Source organism: Elaeis guineensis, chromosome 12 (assembly GCF_000442705.2).
Source record: "Elaeis guineensis isolate ETL-2024a chromosome 12, EG11, whole genome shotgun sequence".
NCBI lineage: Eukaryota > Viridiplantae > Streptophyta > Magnoliopsida > Arecales > Arecaceae > Elaeis > Elaeis guineensis.
This window is the reverse complement of record NC_026004.2, coordinates 11,514,755-11,537,032: the sequence shown is the minus strand read 5'-3', so window position 1 is coordinate 11,537,032 and position 22,278 is coordinate 11,514,755. Positions and strand designations below refer to the sequence as shown.

The window sequence follows — 22,278 nt, the reverse complement described above, 5'->3', positions numbered from 1 at the left end:
AGGTTAATGAATCAAACCAAGTTGTAATGTATTCATATTTTTAAAATCTGATTTATCTAATAAATATGTTAGATTTAGAATTTGATCGGACTCCACCCGATTGCCACAGCGAGTGGGAAAGATGTTCTCAAAAATTAGAACGTTAACATCGGGAAAAATCCAACATCCCGGCATGCGCATAAACAAGTTAATGTAACTGCTGCATCCACCGTTCGATTTTCTACCAAAGTACATCCATCTGCACACATGTACGACCGCAAAAGATGGATGCAGTACGGACGACAGATTCGACGCCCGCATAAAGGCTCTCTGTGGGTGCCGTTTCTCTGGGCAGAGGAGTCCAGTTTTCTTTTCCTTTTTTTTTTTTTTCAGAAACCGAGTCCAGTTCAAAATCAGTGGTCTAACCCTAAACTCTCTCTCTCTCGCACCCCATCCCCTCCCCTTCCCCCACCTCAACCGCGATTGCGACGAGAACTACCGCTTCGATCTTCTCGAACCAGCGATGATCGGCATTGCTGGTAGAGGTAATGATCGCTTCACTTTCTCTTTTTTCTGTTCTCTTTCCGTGTTATGAATTGGGGTTTCGATTGTTAATTTGCTTGGAATTTTCCGTTTATTCTTCAAATTTTTTAAACCAGTTTTCGTGGCACGAATGAGGGTGATTTCGTGTTCAAACTTTTGCTTCATGGGCGTCCGATCCTATGTTATTTGGTGCGAAACGTATCCATAAATGGAAAATTTTCCCTTTATCGAGCGCCATCGACTGCCAAATGCTTCCATTAGAATTCCAACATGATATCCCCTACGGTTCCAACATCATAAAAATTTTTTATGCCATTGCTTCTGAAAGTTCAAATTTTTTTTTTTTTTTTATTTTTTTTTTTGTGAAAATGACGTGCTCGACTTTATCATTCTCTTAAACGGTCGGGTTCAGTTGTGCGTTCTTTTAACGGCAACTTCATCTGGTAGAATGTAAACTCTACAAGAAGTAAACTTTGCATTCAGTCTTTCTTTGACGAGTTCCATCTTTGGTGAAAGCTTGGATCTTGACGGCTTGTCATGATGCATTCAAAGACCAAACTTGATGATGATATGGAAAAAATCTCTAAGTTGTGCTGGCCCAACAGTCTTCAGGTCTCTTGATGCTCTCAGAGTTTAGTTTATATTGACTCTCTAGCTATTAGAGAGAAGCTTCATCTGATACCGGATATCCCTTGGGAAAATTGGTGTTTTAAATTCCCTGCAAGGAAATGACGAATGCATCATCATAACTGCAAGAGAAAAAGATGAAGAAATTAAGACAGGCACCGGGAACCATATGTTTATGGGAATTGGCTTTCAAAGGCAAAGGTCCTCTTATCCGAGGACAGCACATTTTACATTTTTATGAATAAGATGATTAAGGATATGGCCCAAAGTTACAATTGTATGTTAGGCATTTTAGGCATGACAGCACTTAGTCAGGTGGTATCAATAATTGCTCATATTCTCACAAGGCTTTAGGCATACCCTCATCCCCTTAGTGCCTCGGTACACGGGGTTAGAGCTAAAAGGAATGATAGCAGGATTTTAACCCTGTGGTGGCATAGATAGAATTTGAACTCTGCTCCAAATTGTGAGCTGAAAAAAAAGTTGCATTCCTCAAGTGTTGGTCCAAAAATTGGAAATTCAACAAGGATTGTTTATGTCTACTCATGATTTGTTGTTGTTATTATGTGTGTTTGTGATCTTAGAAATTGGATGTGAGTTTCTATGACCATATGCCCAAGTTTTTTAGGTCAGCAAGACTTTAATCTTGCTTCCTTTTGTTATTGACAGGCTGATGCTCTGGCTTGTCCCTTTTGTCCACAAAGGACATTCTCTACCTGGATCATTGCCACTCCACAAGTTAGTTGCCCTCCTCCAAATTATGGGAGACTTTCTTGTCCCTTGTAGATGGGCAACCTCTTTCAGGAGGTGTTGACATCAAGAAAAGATCATGAATAATAGTGCAGGACCTGCCCTTGATCCAAACCCTTACAACTTTCTTTTAAAGAACTACAAGTCTAATATCTTGTAATGCTAACTTAATTCCACTATAGCAACTATCATGAGAACACAATCTGATAATATACTTTTTGGGTTTGTAACCATGAAGCCCGACCTAGCTTTTGGTTCTGCCTTTGGAATGCAGCTGCTACAATGGAAGGAGTTTAGATATTTCTTGAATGGTCAAGAAAGATGAGGTGAAAGCAAAGACAATATATGAGGGCTATGATTTTTTTTTCCATTTTCTCTTTTTTATTTTTTAAAGATAATGATGACCAATTTGTTGAGAAGAATTTGTAATGCATACCCCAAATATAACAAGGCTTGTCGGATATGTAATGATCTATGATTTCCTCCTTTTCTTTTTGAATTACTTTTTCTTAATGGTAAAGAGAATAGAAAACTCTAGCTTTAGTAGATAAATAACACATTTTACAAGTTATATTTTATGCCACTGGAGTTCCATTTGATATCTTCGATACTCCTTTGGAATGTCTAATGTGTCATGATAGCTTTTCATGTTTAAGCGAACCCATCCTATCAAGATTTTCAGAATCGATATCGACGGCTGTATCGGCTGGCCGGCGGTACGGTATGGTATGTTTTTGTACCGGACCGATGCGAACCGATGAGGGCAAAGGACCTGAATCGAGAGAAGAAAAAGAGAGAAAGAGAGAGAAATAGAGAGAGAGGGAGAAAGAAAGAAAAGGAGGGAGGGAAAGGAGTTGGAGGGGCCGCCGAACGGCCTTCGGTTGGCCGTCGTGGCCGCCGAATGGTGCAGGCCATGCGCGCGGCACTGCAGGTGTGAAACAAGGGTGACGCCCTTGTTTCAAGGTTATTTTTAAAAAAAAAGCCAAAATAGTTGAAGCCGGTAATTGGTTTGCCGACTTCACTGTTGCCTTTTAAAAAAAAAAATTTCAAAATTGCCGGCTTCACCACTCACCTTCATTTTTAAAAAAGGGCGATGAACAGGGGTTGTCGCTCCCGTTCTGCAGCCGCGGCTCCGCGTGTCCGTTTCCACGGTCCGGTGGCTACGGTGACTACCCGGCAAACACCGACTGTGCTTCCGCCGGCCTCTGGTACGTCGCTCCCCCCTTTGAGCTCTCTTTCTCTCTTTCTCACTCTTGTAAAAGTCCTCTCGGGCGATAATCGGGCGCGGAAGCCCTCTGACGGCTGCAGCGGGTCACTGCCGGCCTCCGATGGCTGGGGTTTCCCTCCCTCTCCTCCTTTCTCTCTCTCTCTCTCTCTCTCACACACACTTTCCCTCACTTTCCCTCTCCCTCCTCCAGTATACCGATTTCGCCGGCCGAACCATACCGGTGTACCGGCCGGTTCAGTACGATATGGGATGTTCCGGCCCGTCCGATACGGTACGGAGTGTACCGACCGATTCGGCATGGTACAGAAAACCCTGCATTCTACTCTGTGCATGGTTGTGACCCTTCTCCCGCCTTAATCAATGTTGAATAAGCAAGTGGGAAACTTTGCTTCATTTAGTTAGAAAATTACGTTGTGATTTTTTCTTTGTGGATGATATAATCTATTTTTGTAAAATTTCATTGATTCTAAGCCATTAATCTTTTCTAATTTCTTACATATACTTGGTGTTTTAAAAAGCAGTTACTGTGTGTGGGTGGTCAAGGTTAGGGTATGTTGGTTTCATATGCATTCACATAAGCAGTCAATACTTTTAAGTTTTAAATGTATAAAAATAAATAAGATACCTTAAGTTCTATTCGAACAACAATCATGACAGTAAACCTTTTTTTTCTTTTTTGGATAAAAATATCAATGTTAATAACAAAGGGCCAGCCTTGACGCTGTCATAAGCTTGCTTCATTGTGATATAGATGTCGTAGGTCCGAAACATGAAAAAAGTCTCTCCGCATATGGGGTAAGGTTACATCTGACCCTTCCAAGATCCTGCAAATGGTATGAGCTTCGTGCACTGGGATGCCTTTTTAATATCAATGATAATAACAGTAACAACCAACAACTAATAATTAGTGTGTAATACTAAGTACTTAATATTAACATAGTATCAAGTAATTAAGAGTCTCATCCAAACTAACTATTAGTTTCTACATGCCTTATCCTCAAAGGCCCACATAAGAGTGGGCCACATGTTTGCCTTATAATGCTAAATGAGCCACATATGCTGCTGTTAAATTCTGATTGCGCTACATACATGGCCACATAGTGCTAAATAGATCGCCTTTTCAGCCTATATGTGGTATATAATAACCGCATTAAGGCAATATGGTGCTGTCAAGGGGCTCAATCTACATGTGCGGTTGCATATGGAGTCTTATGCCTCACATTGAAAACACTGCATATACTTATATCTGGTGGTGGGACAATACTCTGTTTCTAAAATCCACCTTTTGCTACGTACCGATGAAGCCACAAAAAAATTTCTAGAAATGTGAATATGATGGGCGAATGCATAATGTGGAAGCTGAGGTGGCATACTTAAACAAATTGGCATTTGTAATTGTAAAAAGAAGGATTTTACATATGAAGCTAAATCCACTGAGTGCAATTTCATTGATATGACCTGTTTCTGAAATGCATTTTAAGAAGTATTTCATTCACCACGGTTCTTTCTTTCTGCTTGTTCAGAATGTGCTTTGGATATCCAAGTTTTTGCACCATTGGAGTTCTTTTTGACAACTGTATTTCATTATTCTATTTTATGCTTTTAGGAGCATGAGTTGTGCTAAGCTAAGGCGCATTTCTTTCTCAAAGTTCTGGTAAAACTCTTATATTTCATATCCTCATTCATTTTGTAAGCCTTTTGGTTGAACTAATGGCATTAGTATTAGCAGATGCACTCTCTTGGCTTTTTAAACCCTTCTAGCATGATCATAATCTGTGTGAAAATTTTCACCTCAGATATTCTGTGTACAGTTTGTCTAAGAAGAGCAAAAACACTACGAAGCTTAGTAGTTGGAACTTGGAACTAGTATGTTTTCATTGGTACATATTGTTAATGTCACCACTTGATAGGGTATGTACCTCATCTATCAGCATGCTGTTAATGTGCAATTGGAGTTGGATGGTACACCCTGAAATTGGCCAAATTGGAGGCTTGGCTGGTGGTATTGGCTGCTTCGGGCTGGTGCAGGCTGGTTTTATTTTTTCAGAAGAATTTGAAGTTAAAGGGGGCATATTGTTTCAAGGGAGGAAATGAAGAGAGGAGAGATGAAAAAATAGGAAAATAAATGGATATCATTTTGGTTAGATTCATTCTTCAACATTATTTTCTAAAAGTTTGATTATATCCAAGAAAATTGATTTTTTCTTATGTATAGTGCTAGATTCACATAGTAGAATGAGAAAGCATGTTGGTTGAAACCATGAAATCTTGCTACTTTCAGCGACTTCAGTTTTCTTGCAAATTTTCTGTTACATACATTTTCTTTGTGAAATAAATGCTTTTGTTTGAACCATAATTTAAAGCATCATGCTTCTGATTTGTGCCAAAAATTTCCTTGAACCACACACACACATACACAGATTTATCTGTCTTATGATCATTTATGGTTTCTTTAGTTTTCTGTTTCTATTAATATTTTTTCTTATTTCTAAATTTGTTTACACACTTGTCTTCTTATACTATTTGAGGCCCTGTATGCTGTAGCATCTGACAGGCCTACCTAGCCTCCTTTATTTGCAGGGCACCTTATTTGCCGGGTTCTATTGTTGTCATATCATTCTAGTGGATTTTTATTCTCATAATTTTTTCCATTCGAAGTGAAAAGCAGGAGAACTAGTGAAAGACCTCAAAATGAATTTATATTGGATTAAGATAGTAGCAGCAATCATTCAACAACACTAACTTGTTTATGATATACGGGCAGCAAGACAGGTTTACATGATTATTTATTGTCAACTAAGGGCTTTACCTATTATATTGTCAATCTTATCAGGAATCAGAAAAGAATGCCATTACTTAGGTTCTTTTTATTTTTTCTACTTCATTGACCTTATACTCTCATTGTTTTGTAGATGGGGTCTCCTGTCTCAAGTTTCTCCAAGCCAGAAAAGGTAATAAAAGACATCTCTCCATGTCCGGCTGCTTATGTTTAATAGCATCTAACTGAACATCATTCTATAAATAGTATAATGAACTCTGAGATTTTAGGACTTGTTAACTGTTCGATTCTTTACGACTGCCAAATGAAATTTTGACATAGGCCTTTCATGGTTTTAATTGCTCCCTTTTGATTGTGGTATGCAAAAGTCATATCATTTCTGCATGAATGCATGTGCTTCATGCTCAACTCTTTGTGATATTGTGTTTTCTCTTCACTGAGAAAAGTTGATTACCCTCATATTTACATGGAAATTCTCAATGAATAGGGACTATGGTTTGACCTCATTCAACATGCAAAACCAATTAATTTTGGAAGCTGAAATCCCTATTCTGTACAAATTTCTTGTTTAATTTTGTCACAGATATGCTATAGTAAGTCTTATCTGTCGTTATGAATAACCTTGATACTTGTTCACTTGCTGTTTAAAACAAAGCCTTTACATCTATATCAACATAGCATTTACATCAGAAATTATCAACACTTTATCTTAGTATTAGTGGGTAATTATTGCTTATGCTTCATTAATTGAAGAAATTTAGATATGAAGGGAGGATGTAACTGAAATATATCACAACCAACAAGGAAATTCATTAATGAAAAGTTGGGCTTATGTTGTGATGGTGCATGCTGGTTAAGGGGCACAATTTGGTCTAGTTGCATTAGGTTGAAGCTGACTGGATGTGACTGAAACCACCTGGATATATCATTTATTACCCAGATACAACCACTTATTTGATGGGCCAGGGTGGTTGGTCTCTTTTCTGCTATGGTTTTTATAGCCCTAAGTTTATGGTTGAGACCCGATCTTTTGGACCAATTTCTGTTGGTTCTGATTAGTTCTAATCAGGTTTATTTGGGCTGTTTCAATTCTATTAGATTGTTATCCGCATTTGTTGGAATTTAGGTCTTTAGTTCAGAAGCATGCCTAATGTCATCTAGGATTTGGGTGTGGGTTGGATGCAGGGTGGTTATATGGGGCTACTTGATGTACTTACGCGCCAAGCATTGATTTCAGGGGACATGACACCAGTTGTAGACACATTACTCCAAACCAGCAAGAGTAATTAATAGACACTGATCAGTAAAATGAGTTCAAATTCTATAAAATAACAGGATTATTTGCCAATATTATATAAACCTAAAATGATGCTGAACAACAACTCCTTAAAGCCTTTTTTCATAAGCTAGTTATTCTGATGATTGGAGATTCTAAGACATATCAAATGCAGTGCATCTTCAAATTGTAAGCTGTTGAGTCTTGGAATCATTGTGTTACCTTCCTGGAGTTCTGTCTGTTTATGATGCTGGAACTTGACAAACTACAACTTTGTCATGGTAAAAGACAAGTGTATTTGACAAATCATTAATGAAAATAATGATGCTATGGTATAATGATTGGCATCTTGTTTCCAGTTCTTAAATCTAGATTTACTCAAATCTTTTAGGCTGTCTGTGAGTGGTCCAGTTGGATTTGGCCTTAGGTCCGAAGAACTCTCTCTCTCTGGTTGGTAAACTCTTTGAAACGCATGTCACTCTATCAGTATGAAGCAGCTTCATGAGTCTGTCACTAAGTTCTTTTATCATTCACAATGCTCATCTGCAAAATTGGCCAGCCGGTCCGCTGCATTTTTGGCCTTAAAATATGTGTAACCTCTATGTCCAGCCTCGACTGGATGAGCAACAAAAATTTAAGAGGGATCAATGGTAGCTCTTTTTAGGGTTAGGGCAGCAGTGTGGCCACTGGATTGCTGTCTCTAAGTCACCCTCCAGCTAGATCCAGTAGGCAGGATAATTGCCTATGGTATAGCTTGTCCATCCAAAGGTGCTTGCAGCTCCAGAATTGGCACAGAAGCATCTAAGAACCCAATTGCCTGAGCATGAAGAAGTTGGCCTTAGAGATCTTGGGTGATATGTCCTGCCCTTCAGCAACCATTTTTCTGCTTGATAAAGCCATGTGAATTGATTTTAAATGTTCCCACATGGGGTATTCGGTCGGCCAAGGGGTGTGACCCGAGAGAAAGAAGTGTTAGAATGTGGACAGTGGGACTTGAATGCCCCTGTTGGATGCCCTGAGACGAGGTTCGTCCCTGAAGCTCCATGACTTGGCAACACTATTGCTGAACCCTTAATTCATTGGAATTTGCTTGGCATTAAAGATGCAATCATTCTATGTTGCATTAGATGTACCACCCCATATGGTATAGGATATATAGTGCACATTAGTTGTCCTCCTGACTGCTCACTCGGCCAAGCTTAGGAAGTCACCAAGGGAAGGAAGAGGAAGTTAAAGGGGGAGGGTGTATGCACTGAGTGCCCACTGCCAGACCATGCTGCTGCTGAGCATGGAAGGACGTTGAAAATTCATTTTCTTGCTGGTATATACATAGTAATATCTCTGTCAAAATGTATATTTTTGCATTACACACATACAGATATATGTATATACATACACCCACAAATCAATAGGGGAAAAGTGTATATGGAAAATGTGATTTAGATGGAGAAGGGGTAACCAAAATAATGTTTCAAATTTAATGTTCAACAAATACCTTGATGTGATTGCTATCGATATTTTGTGTCTGTTATACAAAAACTATAGAGAGATGGATGAAGACATGTTTTATAGCAAGACCAGAGTTGCATGGGTGAAGAGGGGATGTGCTTCCAGGGTGTTGTGTGGTTAAAACATGTCGTGACAATTGAAGGGAAAATTTGAATAACAGCAGTAAGGTCTTCAATGCTGTATTGTCTACAATGTTGGGTGATAAAGAACTTGGCCTAGCAAACAAGAAGAGTTTGGTATAAATGCAAATGTCAGATATGGTGTATCATAAACTTTCAAGGGAAATGAGTATATCAAAGGTATAGGAGTTTGTGCTAATCGAGATCAAAATGAAAGTGATCCACATAATCACGAAAATTGTGCAGAAATTGTGAAACTTAATTATAGTCTATGATGAAACTTTATAAAGACAGACTGAGGAATGAGTATATTAACTGTCCAGGTAATTACAGTGTATATTAACTGTCTAGGATTTAAATTATCAAGAACAAAATGATAGAGAATTGATTGAAATTATATAGGTATGTGATATTTAGATCTTTGAAGGCTGTGTGTGTGTTTGTTTGTCTCCCCTCAGGGTCTAAAAGAGATTGGTATAATCTAATATGACTAGAAGTTGTGAGAGTGAATATGTGTGCAGTAACATCACAGGAGGCTGGCCTGAAATACCTGTGACATGCATGAAGGAGCGTAGAAGCTATCCTTTGTTTCAATCTTCCATGCCCCTTAATTATTCTTCTCAATCTTGCACAGGAAGAAAATATTTAGGGAAAAATGGTAATATTTACAACTTTAATTTTGTTTTTGAGTTATTAATTGTTTTTTTATTTGTGTATCTTGTTCAAGCATTGTGTTTTCTTGCTAGTCCTATTTCTGCTAGAAGAGTTACTGCAAAAATATGTTTACTTCCATTAGCGTCTGTCTACCTTCTGAGTTGTTCATCACACTGGCATTTGGACATCAAATCTTACTTACTGCTATGCATGTTCTACATTCCACTCATGTCCGTTTGTTTCTTTTTTCTTCTGGTTGTTCTTCAGCTTAATCTGGTTGAGCTGCTATCCACCAATGGTTCAACAAATGATAGATAAGTTTAGTGAGTACAGATTGCTTGGCAGTGGACGTGCCATGCCTGCTGGAGACAAGCAACATCCAATCTCAGTAAAAAAGGTGGCTCTAAGGGAGTTGCCAAATGAATCTAGGAACATCATTACTAAGCCACCTGGAACCTCTCCCCTTCCTAAAGACAAAGGAGTCGCCCCAGATTCTCTGAAGGTAGTTGGTATTAAGAGGCCACAGCCAGATGATTCATCAAATCCTTCCAGTCACCAGGCCCCAGGCAACATTGGCCCAAATGGACATCTTGTGTATGTACGCAGGAAACTTGAAACTGAGCAAGGGAAGATGAGCACTTGTCTCAATATGGATAGTGCTGATTCTCCCGAGTCGAGGAAAACAAAAGAACAAAATCTGCAGCACGGTCAGACCCAAGAGCTTAAGGAGGCTTCTCGCCCTGTGCCTATGCCAGTGGCATCTGTGGCTACCTCATCTGGGGGACCATCAGTTTCTCACTGTCCAGGAAGGCCCATCATTGGGTTGGCAATGCCAGAACCACATGACTCAACAGTAGCTTCCACGACCCCTGTTCCAACAGACCCTCTGAGACCAGATAGTCAAGAATGGAAGGAAAGGTACTTCCGGCTGCAGATGTTCTTGAAGAGCTGTGACCAGTCAAGCCAGGAGGAGTATATTCGAAGTAAGTCACATTGTTAAGTAATGCAACATGACAAATCCATATCATTTACATTCCACTAACTTTATACATATTAATGATTATATTAGTGCTTCGATCTTTATCGGCGGTCGGTCGAAGCAGGCATGCTGTTGAGTTGGAGAAGAGAGCAATACAACTCTTGTTGGAGGAAGGTAATCCTGCCTGTCCTTCTTAGCATTTGTAGTGACAAACAGTATTATTTCTATGCAGAAACATTGTTTATGACTATATACTATATGATCATATTTTTAATAGCAATAGGGGAGGACAACAGCCCACCCAATATTCAAAATTACTCTGAATGGTTGATGGTTATACTATCATCTGGATTGGACTTTCCCAAGCTAGCCTCCTAGAAAATAATTCTGCCAATGCAGACCCCTAACGATTCTTTCCCTTTTGCAGGCAAGGAGTTGCACCGAATGAAAGTTTTGAATGTTCTGGGCAAAGCTCCATCCAAGGATCAAATGCCAGTTTCAACTGAGACCCCTTCTCCTCTACAAGCACAATCTCAGAAATAGAAGACAGTATTTACTGTCAAATTAGTCTGTTTTTAAGTTATGGATGAGAGGAAGCAAGGATTTTCTTGCTCATGTTGAGAGCCGGAGACTTCCGCCTTTTTGTATCTTTTTGGCGTGTTGAAACAAATGTTTGTGCTTGCAAGCGTTAAAACACTTTGTTTTGTGCGATTTAGCTTCTGTAGCTTTAATTCAGTTCATGCAACTATGGGAAATACAATGTACCTGTTGAGAATGTATGATGTGACTAATTTTGGTATAAGGTAGTTGGAGCACGTCAACTTGCTAATACGCAGCACAAAAAATGGATTTTGATTAGCAGGTTGTTGCCATCGAATAAACTTTTCCCTTTCCGTATCGAGGTTATATCAAGTATTATACTACATTGAATGCTTGGATCCAAATGTCACACGAGATTGACAGGTTAGTGTTTCGTGTGACCCGTAGGATCGGGCATCACATAGTTCTGGTGAAAAAAAATTTTCTTGATTTTTTTTGAGTGATGAAAAAAGATTCTTTTATACATTTCTGCATTCATTTTCTTGATTTTTTTATTTAAAAATCTCGTGGAAGAAGATTTCAGGGGTCAGCTATAAGAAAAAGAAGAGTTAAAGATAGCTGACTCGTTGGTAACTAGAGTTGACAGTTTTTTTTTTTTTTCCGGTAAACTGGGGAGCCAGTGGCTATGCATTAAAGAAAATGAAAGAGTATACACTGGGTTTAGTAATATGTGGGTTTAGTAATATATGGTACAAGTAACACACCAAAGTCTCCTGCTAGATTAGAAAGCACACGGGAGTACAATAAAATATAAGTCTCAGATGAATAAAATGAACAGGAAAGAGATTTATGAACCATCAAACACTCAGTAAAACAGGATAAGGCCGAAAGCCCTTTTAATTCAGAAGCTTGGATGTCATGATGCCGGCACTGTAAAGAGTAAGCATTTGGTAAAACACCATGCATGTCATAAAATTCCAAACAGGGGTGCCAACAACAAATTAATGTATCAGCGGAGATATATATTGGAGAGATTTCAGCCTTCATGATTTGAGATACGGAACCTGTGTGAAGAGCATTGAGCATCAAATAGACCTCTACAAATATACCACTGAAGATTGCTAAGATGAACAGAGGAATCGGATGAATTGTTTTGGCCAAACTTCAGCAGGAAATGAGGACAACAGCAGAGCATTAGAGAAGATAAGTATATCCTCCCTATGCAGATAAAAACCAAGATGAGAATCACATGCACGGCTGAAAAATAGAATTGTCCCATTACAAATTTACAACCGTAGAGATAAAAATCTGAACAATGTCCATGTGTTTGTTCTGCATACTGTAAGAAGAAAACTTTCAGGATATGCTCAATAAGTATCGCAAGATGACCGACCACATCTGGCAGTATACAAAATAATGATGCAGAGAGGTATGTATCTGAGAATGAGTCGATGAATAAACTTCATGCAATGAAACTGCTGCAAAGAATGAATTTGGAATAATAACCAATACTTGTTTTGTCTCCCATCGAAGAAACATGCATATGAAATGTTCATAGTTAACAGTTGATAACTCCAAAAAGCTCCCTGAAAGTTCAACTTTAGCCCCTCTTTTAAGGGGCAATAGCCCAAGAAAGGAGGTTCAGAAGAAGGTAAGAAGATTGATCCAGCCTTCCAGGGGCGAAGCTGAGGCTTCATTGGAGCTCAGAGATGCTGCTGAATCTTTATTAGTGAATTTTGTAGATGAGGGTGTCAATTCTATTTATAGGTTAATAAACTATACTAGGCTAAATGTTAGTCTATCTTGGATGCTTCAAGGTGATGTTATAAGAGTGGTTGATCAACAATCCATTCATTTCAAATCCATCAAAATCTAGCACCCACTACAATACAATTAATCATAGAGACAGGAGATCCATATTTATGATGGTATCCGTTGACATATAAATAGAAGCCTCCATGTTCTCATTTGTAACATGTTTCTAACTGTTACCGTTGCATCATGTTAACCTTATTTTGCTATGACAATTCCTACGGGTTCAGAGCACATGCAACTTTAAAGACCATACATCGAATCAGAAAGTAAAAGTATAATGATAAAAAACTGTAAGTGCCTTTGGTATTAAGGAAATCTGCCACAAAAAAACAAGAAGCCTCCATTATTTTTACTCTCGTGAATCACTGCAATTTCCATCAGAAAAAAACACTCACTAAAATAAAAATTTAGTCGCAGCTAAACAAAATTCAAATCCTACAAAATTCAAGAATAGCTACAACAATAAAATTGAACAAGTTTTAAATGATTATATTTTATAATATGAATAAGTTTTTGAATAAGTATTCTAAACCATGATTATATAACAAAACTTAATATTGTTATAATGGTTGAGGTGCTTTAACTAGATGAGAGGTCAACTAGTTCGATCCCTTGTATAGGTGGGATCCAATTGGATACAAGGATTATCCTAATTTGATGGGCACCAGATATATATGGAAAGGGATATTATCGGATATTATCCGACCTATTTTCAGCCTTGTATACATATGTATTCATTGAAATTGCTATTGAATTATAATTATGTAAGAGTTTCCAACATGCCAAGAAAAAAAAAATTTCAAATTGCTCATTAATTTTATGTCAACTCGATAATTTTGTTAATTATATCTCTTTTTTACAATAAATATGGATGAACCACCCAATAACTTCTGATTTTTATAAAGCATACTTTTTTTTTTGCCTACCTACAAATGCTCCTAAATTTTGAATACTTTAGCTGGTGGTGCTGATGTATGTAATGCTTTTGATTGAGCTCATACAGGCTCTCTAATGCAGGTCCATCGTCTATTAGGCTGGGATTTGAGTACTCATTGAAGTTCACAGCACACAAATCACCCAAACATTAGGCTTTATGGCTCGATAAATAGTCCAAATTGTAACCGGGATCCAGAACACCAATAACAAAAAAACTCGAGCATGTTCTGCAAATTAAGTATCCTTCCCACAAACCTAAATCATGCGACGTTCGTAGCAACTGGCAAAGGAGCATTCTACCTTTGATGTGATTTTTTTCCCTTCAAAACAAAAATTGAGAACCAGACTTCGGTAGTGTGTAAATTTTTCCCATCAATTATTATTTATCTATTTATCTAAAAGTCTTTTCTTGATCTCCAATGCTTAGTGTTAGGCGGTCATATTATTAGCGAAAGGCCACGCCGAGGAACCAGTCATGGTGCAGTAGTCTTTTTTGCAGTAGGCCATGCGAACTTAGGTCTCATGGCTGAAGAGGTCGTAGCAAGTCTAATTCTTTATGTCCATCTGTATAATTTTGTATTTAGAAACATGATAGTATGAAATATAATCTAATTATTCACTTTATTCCTTGCAGTGACAGAAGAAAATCCGAGAAATTCGCCATATATATTTAATTACTTCCCAAACATGTCCGCGACCAAGTATTCACCACCTTGTTTAAAATTTCCAGCATATCCTAGTAACCCATTCTTCACATCAGAAATGAGTTTTTTTTTTTTTTTTTAATATATATATATATATATATATATATATATATATATATATATATATATATATATATATATATATATATAATCTCTGCTTTTTATTTGTCGTTTTTTCTGGTGTAATAACATCACAATAAATACCTTTTCTCTTCAACCTCCGAATAGTTGTTAAAAATAAGTCGGCAGTTCGTGTAGTCGTGGCCTTTTCCATGAACGACAATGTGGATCTACGTACTAAATCCTCAGAAAATATAGCTGTTGGCATTCCCGTATCTAACCGCTCCCTTTTGGAATGCAGCAATTATCTTCCAATTCTACCCCCATCACGTAGGGGTTCTTCTTGGTGAGGGGGGGACGTAACTGCTCATTCTCTTCTCCTACTTCCCCCCTCGCTCTCTCTTCCTCCCCTGGCCTCCTTCGTCTCCCAAAAATACTCCCTTATTTGAACCTATATACTTCCCCACCATGAGTGCCTCCCACCCCTCTCTCCCCCCGTTTGGCCTTTCGGCCGGCGCCGGCGCCCTCGGTGGTGATGGTGGCGATGACGACCCCCGACGCAGTCATCTCCCCTTGACCCATGCAGTCGACGCTAACCCTGCCTTCCCTGATGAGGAAGAGAACCCTGATGATCCCTACCCTAACGATGGAAACAACCACGACCCCACCTCCGCCGCCTTCGCCGGCGGCGCCCAGTGGAGGAAGAGGAAGCGCGCCGGCATCATCCCCCCGTTGCACTGCCCCGTGTGCCGCAAGGAGTTCGCCAATCCGAAGGCGCTGCATGGCCACATGCGGTGCCACCCCGATCGGTCGTGGCGGGGGATCACACCGCCGACGCTGCGTCCGGAGAGCGAGAAGGAGGTGGCAGCGTCGCTGGTGAGGCTGTCGGGCTCGGAGAACGCGTGGGCGAAGCGATACTGGTGTTCCCGGTGTGGGAGAGATTTCGATACCCGGCAAGCCCTGGGGGGCCACCGGGCGAGCCATAGGAGTGTCAAGGGATGCCATGCAAGGTCCAAGTACGAAGGTAGGAATGGGAATGGAGACCATGGGGTGAGGAATGGTAGGCCAGGTGGTCATGTGGGCAAGGGAGGAGTCCAAGCGAAGACTGGTCAAAGGAGGCGGAGGGGGAGATGGAAGACATCGGCGGCGGAGGAGGAGGGGGCGGAGACTGCAGAGGAGGTGGCGGAGAGGAGAGGGCTGCTGCTGGATCTGAACCTGCCGGCGCCACCGGAGGAAAAGAATGATGATTCATCATCAGGGATCATCGACCTGAACAAGAAGTTGCCAGGCCACGATGATGAGTAGATCACCTGTTCTTGTAGATTAGTTTTAGTTACGTTCTTGTTCTTGTTGGTATTATTTTTAATTTCTTGCTTCAAAGTAGACAAGTTGCACTTTCCTCGACCAACGTTATGGAAAGATTAGGGTTTTGCTCCCGCCTAATTATTGGCAATTTTGGGGGCCCTGATACTGATATCTTGACGTCAATTTTTGGGGTTTGCTAACAGTTTAAACTTGCTCATTTTAGTTTCCATTTTCGTTCCTCTAGTGGTTTGAGAAATTCTAGCCGGTTGAAGGTTGTACCTGTGAACTTGTTACATGCTATGGGTGGAACATGTTACTATTGTTTGGTGGCACCCCGCTCGGTGCAAGGTATAAAGCAACGCGTATGTTGTTGTTGTAATTGTACTCTTTGTTAAGAGACGAAATGTTTGATTAAGTTTTGATCAAGGTGAAAGGTTTTCCTGACGTTTTTGTCAACTTCTACTCTTTTACATATTATTGTTGATTTTCTAATGATGAATAAAATTCTTGTATAAAATATCCACTATTCAAGTATCTAGAAATTCATTGCTATATTTCGAGTGAGTGCCGTCATCTTCTTCCTCTCAGGCTTTTGGGTTACGTTAGTTGGATTAAGATTTTAAAAATTTTGAACGATATTGGACTCGAAAAATATCATTAAGGGTGTGCATGGATCAACTTGGATTGGTTTGGAGCTAAACTCGAAATCAAAATGATTTAAATTGATTTTCTATAATTAAATCTGAAACCAAACAAACCGACCATTGATCTACAAAAATAGCTTGAAACCTTTTAATTTTGAAAAATCATTCAGTTTAGTTGAATTTATTAGATTGATATTCTATTTTATATATAAAAAATTAAAAAATAAAATTTATATATAGATAAATATGGGTCAGGTCGAGTTGGATCGGTCCGAATGTATAAAATTTGTATATACACACATAGGTCAAATTGGTTTGAGTAGGTTTTCTGGAAACTCAAATTGAAGTCAAATTAAAATTTTTCAGTTCAAGACTTTCTCAAATCAAAACAAAGTAAATTTCAAAAAAAATCAATGTGAACCGAATCAAAGAGACCAGTTCCGGTTTGGTTCATGGGTCAACCAGCTTTTTGCATAGCAGTAAATATCATCTTATATAGAATTAAGTTGGATTTGACCTTCAACCTAATCCAAACCTGACCCTAACTCAATGCTAAGCTAATCCAACCTAATATATAGATACATACATGATTGATTTTCATATTTTACATAAGTTATCTATACTTATATAACTGTCTCTCTACTTTTGTTAAATTATATGTAAATGTATTGCCAAAATTGACGAATGACCAGGTTATGATCTCAATGCAACAAAATGTCCCATACCTCTCTCTATCTTAAAGTTCCTGTTCAACCCAATCTATCTTGATTGACATGGCAAAATCCAACCGAACATGACTAACCCTATAAAATCCAAATGTGCTTTAGAATAAGATCGGGTTGGGCTAGGTTAGACAAATCCTAATTTGAGACTCGGTTGGTCTGGCTTGGGAGAACAAAGTTTGGGCTTGGTTAGGGTTTGCTCTCAACCTATGCCAGTCCTTTTCTTCTCCTCCTCCTCTATGAGGATTGTTGCTGAGACAACCAACAAAACATTATAAAGTTTACAAAGAGAATGTGACACCCGGCCTAGGCCCACTGCCAAGATTCACCTGCCAACAAAAGGCGATACCCATCCTCATCTAATGTAAGAAACGAGGGAAATGAACCCGGTTTCCTCCGATCGAAGAAGGGGAAGGGAGGGTCTTTTCGGAGACATCCGATAAAATTGGAACGATACAGAGAAGAAGGCCGGGGAAGGGAGGCGGCTGTCATTTCATGCGCACGTCGAGTGCCCCTCTGCTCCCTCTCATTCTTCTTCTCTCGATTTCCCACCACGACTGCCCCACCCAACCAGCTCTCGTTCTTTCTCTCTCTCTCTCTCTTCCTTGATCCCATGCTCTCTTGCTTCTTTTTTTCTCCCTGTGCCTCTCTCTTCCCTCTCCTGCGAGCATGCACCACCATTAATGCCCTCACAACGTACTCTCTCTCTCTCTCTCTCTCATTTCTCTCCCACTCTCCCTCTCATGTGCTCTCTCTTCTACTTCTTCTTCTTCATCTCTCCTTTTATTTTTCTCATGGTTTGTCCTCCAGGTGGGTACAGGTGTATGGGATAGTGGTTATGAATGAGTAAACCATGGCATCTCTTCTAGTGCTTTCTCTCTCTTGCCTCACTCACCCCATCCGCCTACCCTCTCTATCTTCCCTCTTCCTTGCCTATTCTCTCTCTATATCCTTCTTTTCTTCCTCTCTTTCTGTGTGTGCGTTAGGAGCACTTGTTTCGTCATCCATGTATATATGTGTGAGAAAATAGGATGAAAAGGTTATTGTGCCCTCTTCCAATCCTCTCACTCACCCTCTCTCCATTTCTCCTATTAAAATCTTCTCTCTGCACTAACTCCAAAGGGTCTTTCATATCACTTTCTACCCCCCCTTCATGTAAGAGGAAATAAGGCGAGGTTGGCAGCCATTTCCTTAGAAATTAAAATTTTTGAAATTATTTTAAAATATTATTGTGGGACCGATTCAATATATGTGAAATTTTAAGATGATTAGATCCTGAAGGATCTTTTACTTGGGTATTAGCATCTGCCAGATAGGTGACTTAACTCTTCATGATATGATTTAATTCTATTTTTTTTTAACAAATTAAAGTTTAATATTAAAATATTTTTTATGATTTCTGTATCCGTTTGATTAAAAGGTCAAGTATATTATATTTTATTTCTAAAAATAATTAAAATTAAATATATATTTTATATTCTCATAAATAAGATAATTTGGATATATGATTTGTTTTGAATAATGGATTTAGAAAATTTGACTTGATAACCGGAGAAAATTCTTTCGTATATATTCAACGTGACTGTGATTTGTTCTAACCCCACAAATAAAGATTATATGTTAGCCTTATCGTCCTGTATTCCAAGAAATTAGTTTTGACTTCACACTATTGGAGATTAGAATTGTGACACTCAAGATCTGTGGAACCAATATTAGGATCCCTAGCTACCGATCAGCTAGCGATATGAGTCGGTATAGATCCGCTCTGGATCAGATCGATGCGAACCGACACATAAGTAAAGAAAGAAACCGGAGAGAAGAGGAAAAGAGAGAAAGAGGAGGGGGGAGGGAGGGAGACGGTGGCTTAAGAAGGCACTAGCGATAGCCACTGATGGGCCATGGGTGTGCTCAGAGAGTCGCCAAGGCCTCCTTTGCCAAATTACGAGAGAGAGAGAGAGAGAGAGAGAGAGATAGAGAGGGGGGAAGAGAAAGAAAAAAAAGGAGGGGAAGCCAATGGAGAGATTGTTGGAGGGCCTCCGACTGGCCATCTTGACTGTCAGACAGTGAAATCACAGTCCATGGATTTACAGATGTGAAATAGGGATGATTACCCTCATTTAATAGGATTTTTTTTGAAAAATTCTGACCATAGTGAAGTTGGTGATCAGTTTACTGATTTTAGTTAAGTGAAACCGGTAAATCTATTATCGATTTCACTATTCATCATCATTTTAAAAAAAATATGATAAATAAGGACGGTCGTGCATATTTTGTGGCCATGGCTCCATCCATACTTTTCCATCTCTCGATGGCCATGGCAGCCATCCGACGTCCTTCAGTGATCTTTTCGTTGACTACGCTTCCCTCTGAGATGCTTGCTTTTCTCCTCTCTTTATTTCTCTCGATTAAATACTTTATTAGACTTTCACCAAAAAAAATACTCTATTAGATGATATGGAGCTATAGATGCTTCCGTGGCCCTATAGCGACCTCAATGGGCTACTGTCGGCTCTCCGATGGCATTGTCTCCTCTTTTTCTCTTCTTCTCTCTCTATCTTCCTCTCTTTCCCTCTTCTTCATTCGGTGTTCTGATTTAGAAGGCCAAACTATCATGATTTGCAGTCGGTATGGTTTGAAATGTTTCGAACTATCTGGTTTAGGATGGTTCAATGAACCATGATGGTACTATTAAGCACCATTGTCTATTGGTCTATACCGCTAGGTTATATAGTTGTAGCAAAATATCGGACCTAGTATCAATATGTGAAAAAAAATTTTGAAAAGAAAAAAATAGTGTTCTCTAATATTTGATAAGAATAAAATTTTGTCCAATCAATGATATATTATTATGTTTGAATTATTATATATTAACATGCTCAAAATCATTTTGAAGTGCTATGTTGCTTACTGTATTAGTGTAGTTTATTATTTTTTTTTTATTTGTTTCATATTTTGAACTTGAGGGAGTGTGTTAAATTGTTTGGAGCATTTAGTAAATGTTAATTCTCAATGATTAATGTTGTTTAATTATTGATTTAAAATTATCCTACAATGATTAGATTTATTATTCAAGTAATGTCATGCTCCAAATCTAGCATCCAGGTCGACCACGTGATATGACCACATGAATCCTAGAGCGACACCCTAGAGATCATATAAGGCCTTAAGATCCGATACAATCTCAATATCTATAAATAACAATAATTTAATTTCATAATAATTAGTAAAATTTATATAATTATAAATTTAATTTTTTAATCATTCGATCAGATATCAATTATGCTCTATTTATTCATCTATTCATCTGCGAATCCAAACCATAGCCAATCATAAGCATCCTGTAATTTAAAAAAAAAAATAGAGAAGAAAATAATGGTAAGCAATAAAGTATGAAATGTTGTATCAAATATACAGAATAACTCAAACATCCATATAAACATATATTAAATATCTATCTTATCAAAAAAGATGTGTCATCATATGTCAACAAGTAAATTCTTTTATTTAGCATTAGTTTTATATCTTGTTATTTATTTCTCTTATCATAATTTTATATTTCTCATATTTTTTTTCAGCTTTGGACTAATCAAAATCATGCCCCAATCCATAACCGCTTAAATTTTTATGCATAAGTTCGTAGAAACTGTCTCAGGCATAAATTTCTGATCGACTGTCGCATGCATACTATCTCAGGCATAAGCTCTTGGTTCGCTGTCCTACGCATAAGCTCCTATCTGGCTGTCTTAGACATAAGCTTCTAGAGGCTATCCCACAATAAGTCTGTGGAAGTTGTCTCAAGTATAAACTTTTGATCGGCTATTTTAGGCATAAGCTCCTAAAGAGTATCTCATGATAAGCTCGTAGAGGCTGTCTCCGACATAAGCTCCTGATTAGCTATCGTGTGATTAGACTAGTTCAAACCATATCTTTTCCATTCAATTATTATATATTGATTTCAAGAAATCAATTCTACTCTTTATAGTATGATTAAGATAAATATATATCATCTTTTATCGTGGGAGACAATCCCAAGCATAAGCTCCTGACGAGCTATCTCATGATTAGGCTAGTTCAAACCATATTTTTTCCATCCAATTATTATATATTGATTTCAACAAATCAATTATAATCTTTATAGTATGATCAAAATAAATATATATCATATCCATATGATTGCATTATATATATATATATATATATATATATAGTCAATATATAATCTACTCATGCTGAAAAATCATACAAGAAAATAATAATATCTCAACATGACAAATCTATCAATACGAATCTAACGATATGAAACCAACGATATAAATCCAGCAGTATAAATATTATATATATAATAATGATCATGTATATGAATTCTTATCTTTATTGATGATAACTTGATCATAATTGTTTACTAGACCGCACCGGCATATCCAATCAATCCATATAATTTGAGTTCATCTTTGATTAACCATCAACATAAAAAAATAATATATCATTGCAAGTGTCCTAATTTTAAAGTTTCAATATCCAAATTACTCATTAAATTTAATTTTCTATCATTACTATTTCAAAATTAAATAATTAAATAAAAAAATAAAATTTTATCTTCATTGATGAATTAGAACATAAAATCTCTTGCTCAGCATCTCTTGCCCAATCATATCTCCATATACAGTCAATACTAATTATGAAAGGAAATAAGTATAATAAAGTTGTGACTAATTGGATACGGACATCTAGCGTCTTTAATCAATAAAAATAGTGAGTCAAATTCTTCAAATTAATAAATAAATAATCTAATCAGAATAAAGATAACAAATCAGGAATTATCGGATAGTGGGTCCATAGATCACCAACAAAACTGAGATATGGGTCGACAAAATGATATTGTCGTCTGTAAATTTGGTCCAAAACCCATCATCGAGTTAATCCAAGATTCCAAGATCCACAAATTAAGAATATGGATTCTTAAACGGGTCCAATATGGGGAGAATACAGAGGAAAGAAAGAAAGAAGAGGGAGAGGGCAGGAAAAGAAGAGAAAGAAAGGAGAGAGAAGAGAGAGAAAGAAGAGGAGAGAGAGAGGGAGCAACCCCTCTCTAGTCTCTTATTCTTTTCT

At 38.1% G+C, this 22,278-nt stretch overlaps 1 protein-coding gene across 3 annotated transcripts; it reads left to right on the top strand.

Moving 5' to 3' along the window:
• Positions 1 to 368: 368 nt before the first annotated feature.
• LOC105055214 (uncharacterized) lies at positions 369 to 11,340 on the top strand. 3 transcript variants are annotated; one of them, XM_010936972.4, is made up of 6 exons: positions 383 to 524; positions 1,819 to 1,887; positions 6,040 to 6,078; positions 9,732 to 10,447; positions 10,534 to 10,617; positions 10,871 to 11,340. In XM_010936972.4, the coding sequence occupies exons 2-6, from the start codon at positions 1,823 to 1,825 to the stop codon at positions 10,984 to 10,986; spliced, it is 1,020 nt and encodes a 339-aa protein (XP_010935274.1). In that variant the 5' UTR covers positions 383 to 524; positions 1,819 to 1,822; the 3' UTR covers positions 10,987 to 11,340. The 3 variants fall into 3 exon arrangements, with proteins under 3 accessions (XP_010935275.1, XP_010935274.1, XP_019709443.1); XM_019853884.3 differs by lacking the exon at positions 1,819 to 1,887 and adding an exon at positions 4,734 to 4,781 and having other exon boundaries at positions 387 to 524; XM_010936973.3 differs by lacking the exon at positions 1,819 to 1,887 and having other exon boundaries at positions 369 to 524.
• The last annotated feature ends 10,938 nt before the right edge of the window (positions 11,341 to 22,278 follow it).

Excerpts from the sequence above, each read along its gene's own strand:
- LOC105055214 (XM_010936972.4), top strand. The coding sequence starts at position 1,823 with ATGCTCTGGCTTGTCCCTTTTGTCCACAAAGGACATTCTCTACCTGGA. Across the intron at positions 6,079-9,731 it reads GTTTCTCCAAGCCAGAAAAG|CTTAATCTGGTTGAGCTGCT; the intron begins GTAATAAAAGAC and ends GTTGTTCTTCAG. Across the intron at positions 10,618-10,870 it reads ACAACTCTTGTTGGAGGAAG|GCAAGGAGTTGCACCGAATG; the intron begins GTAATCCTGCCT and ends TCCCTTTTGCAG.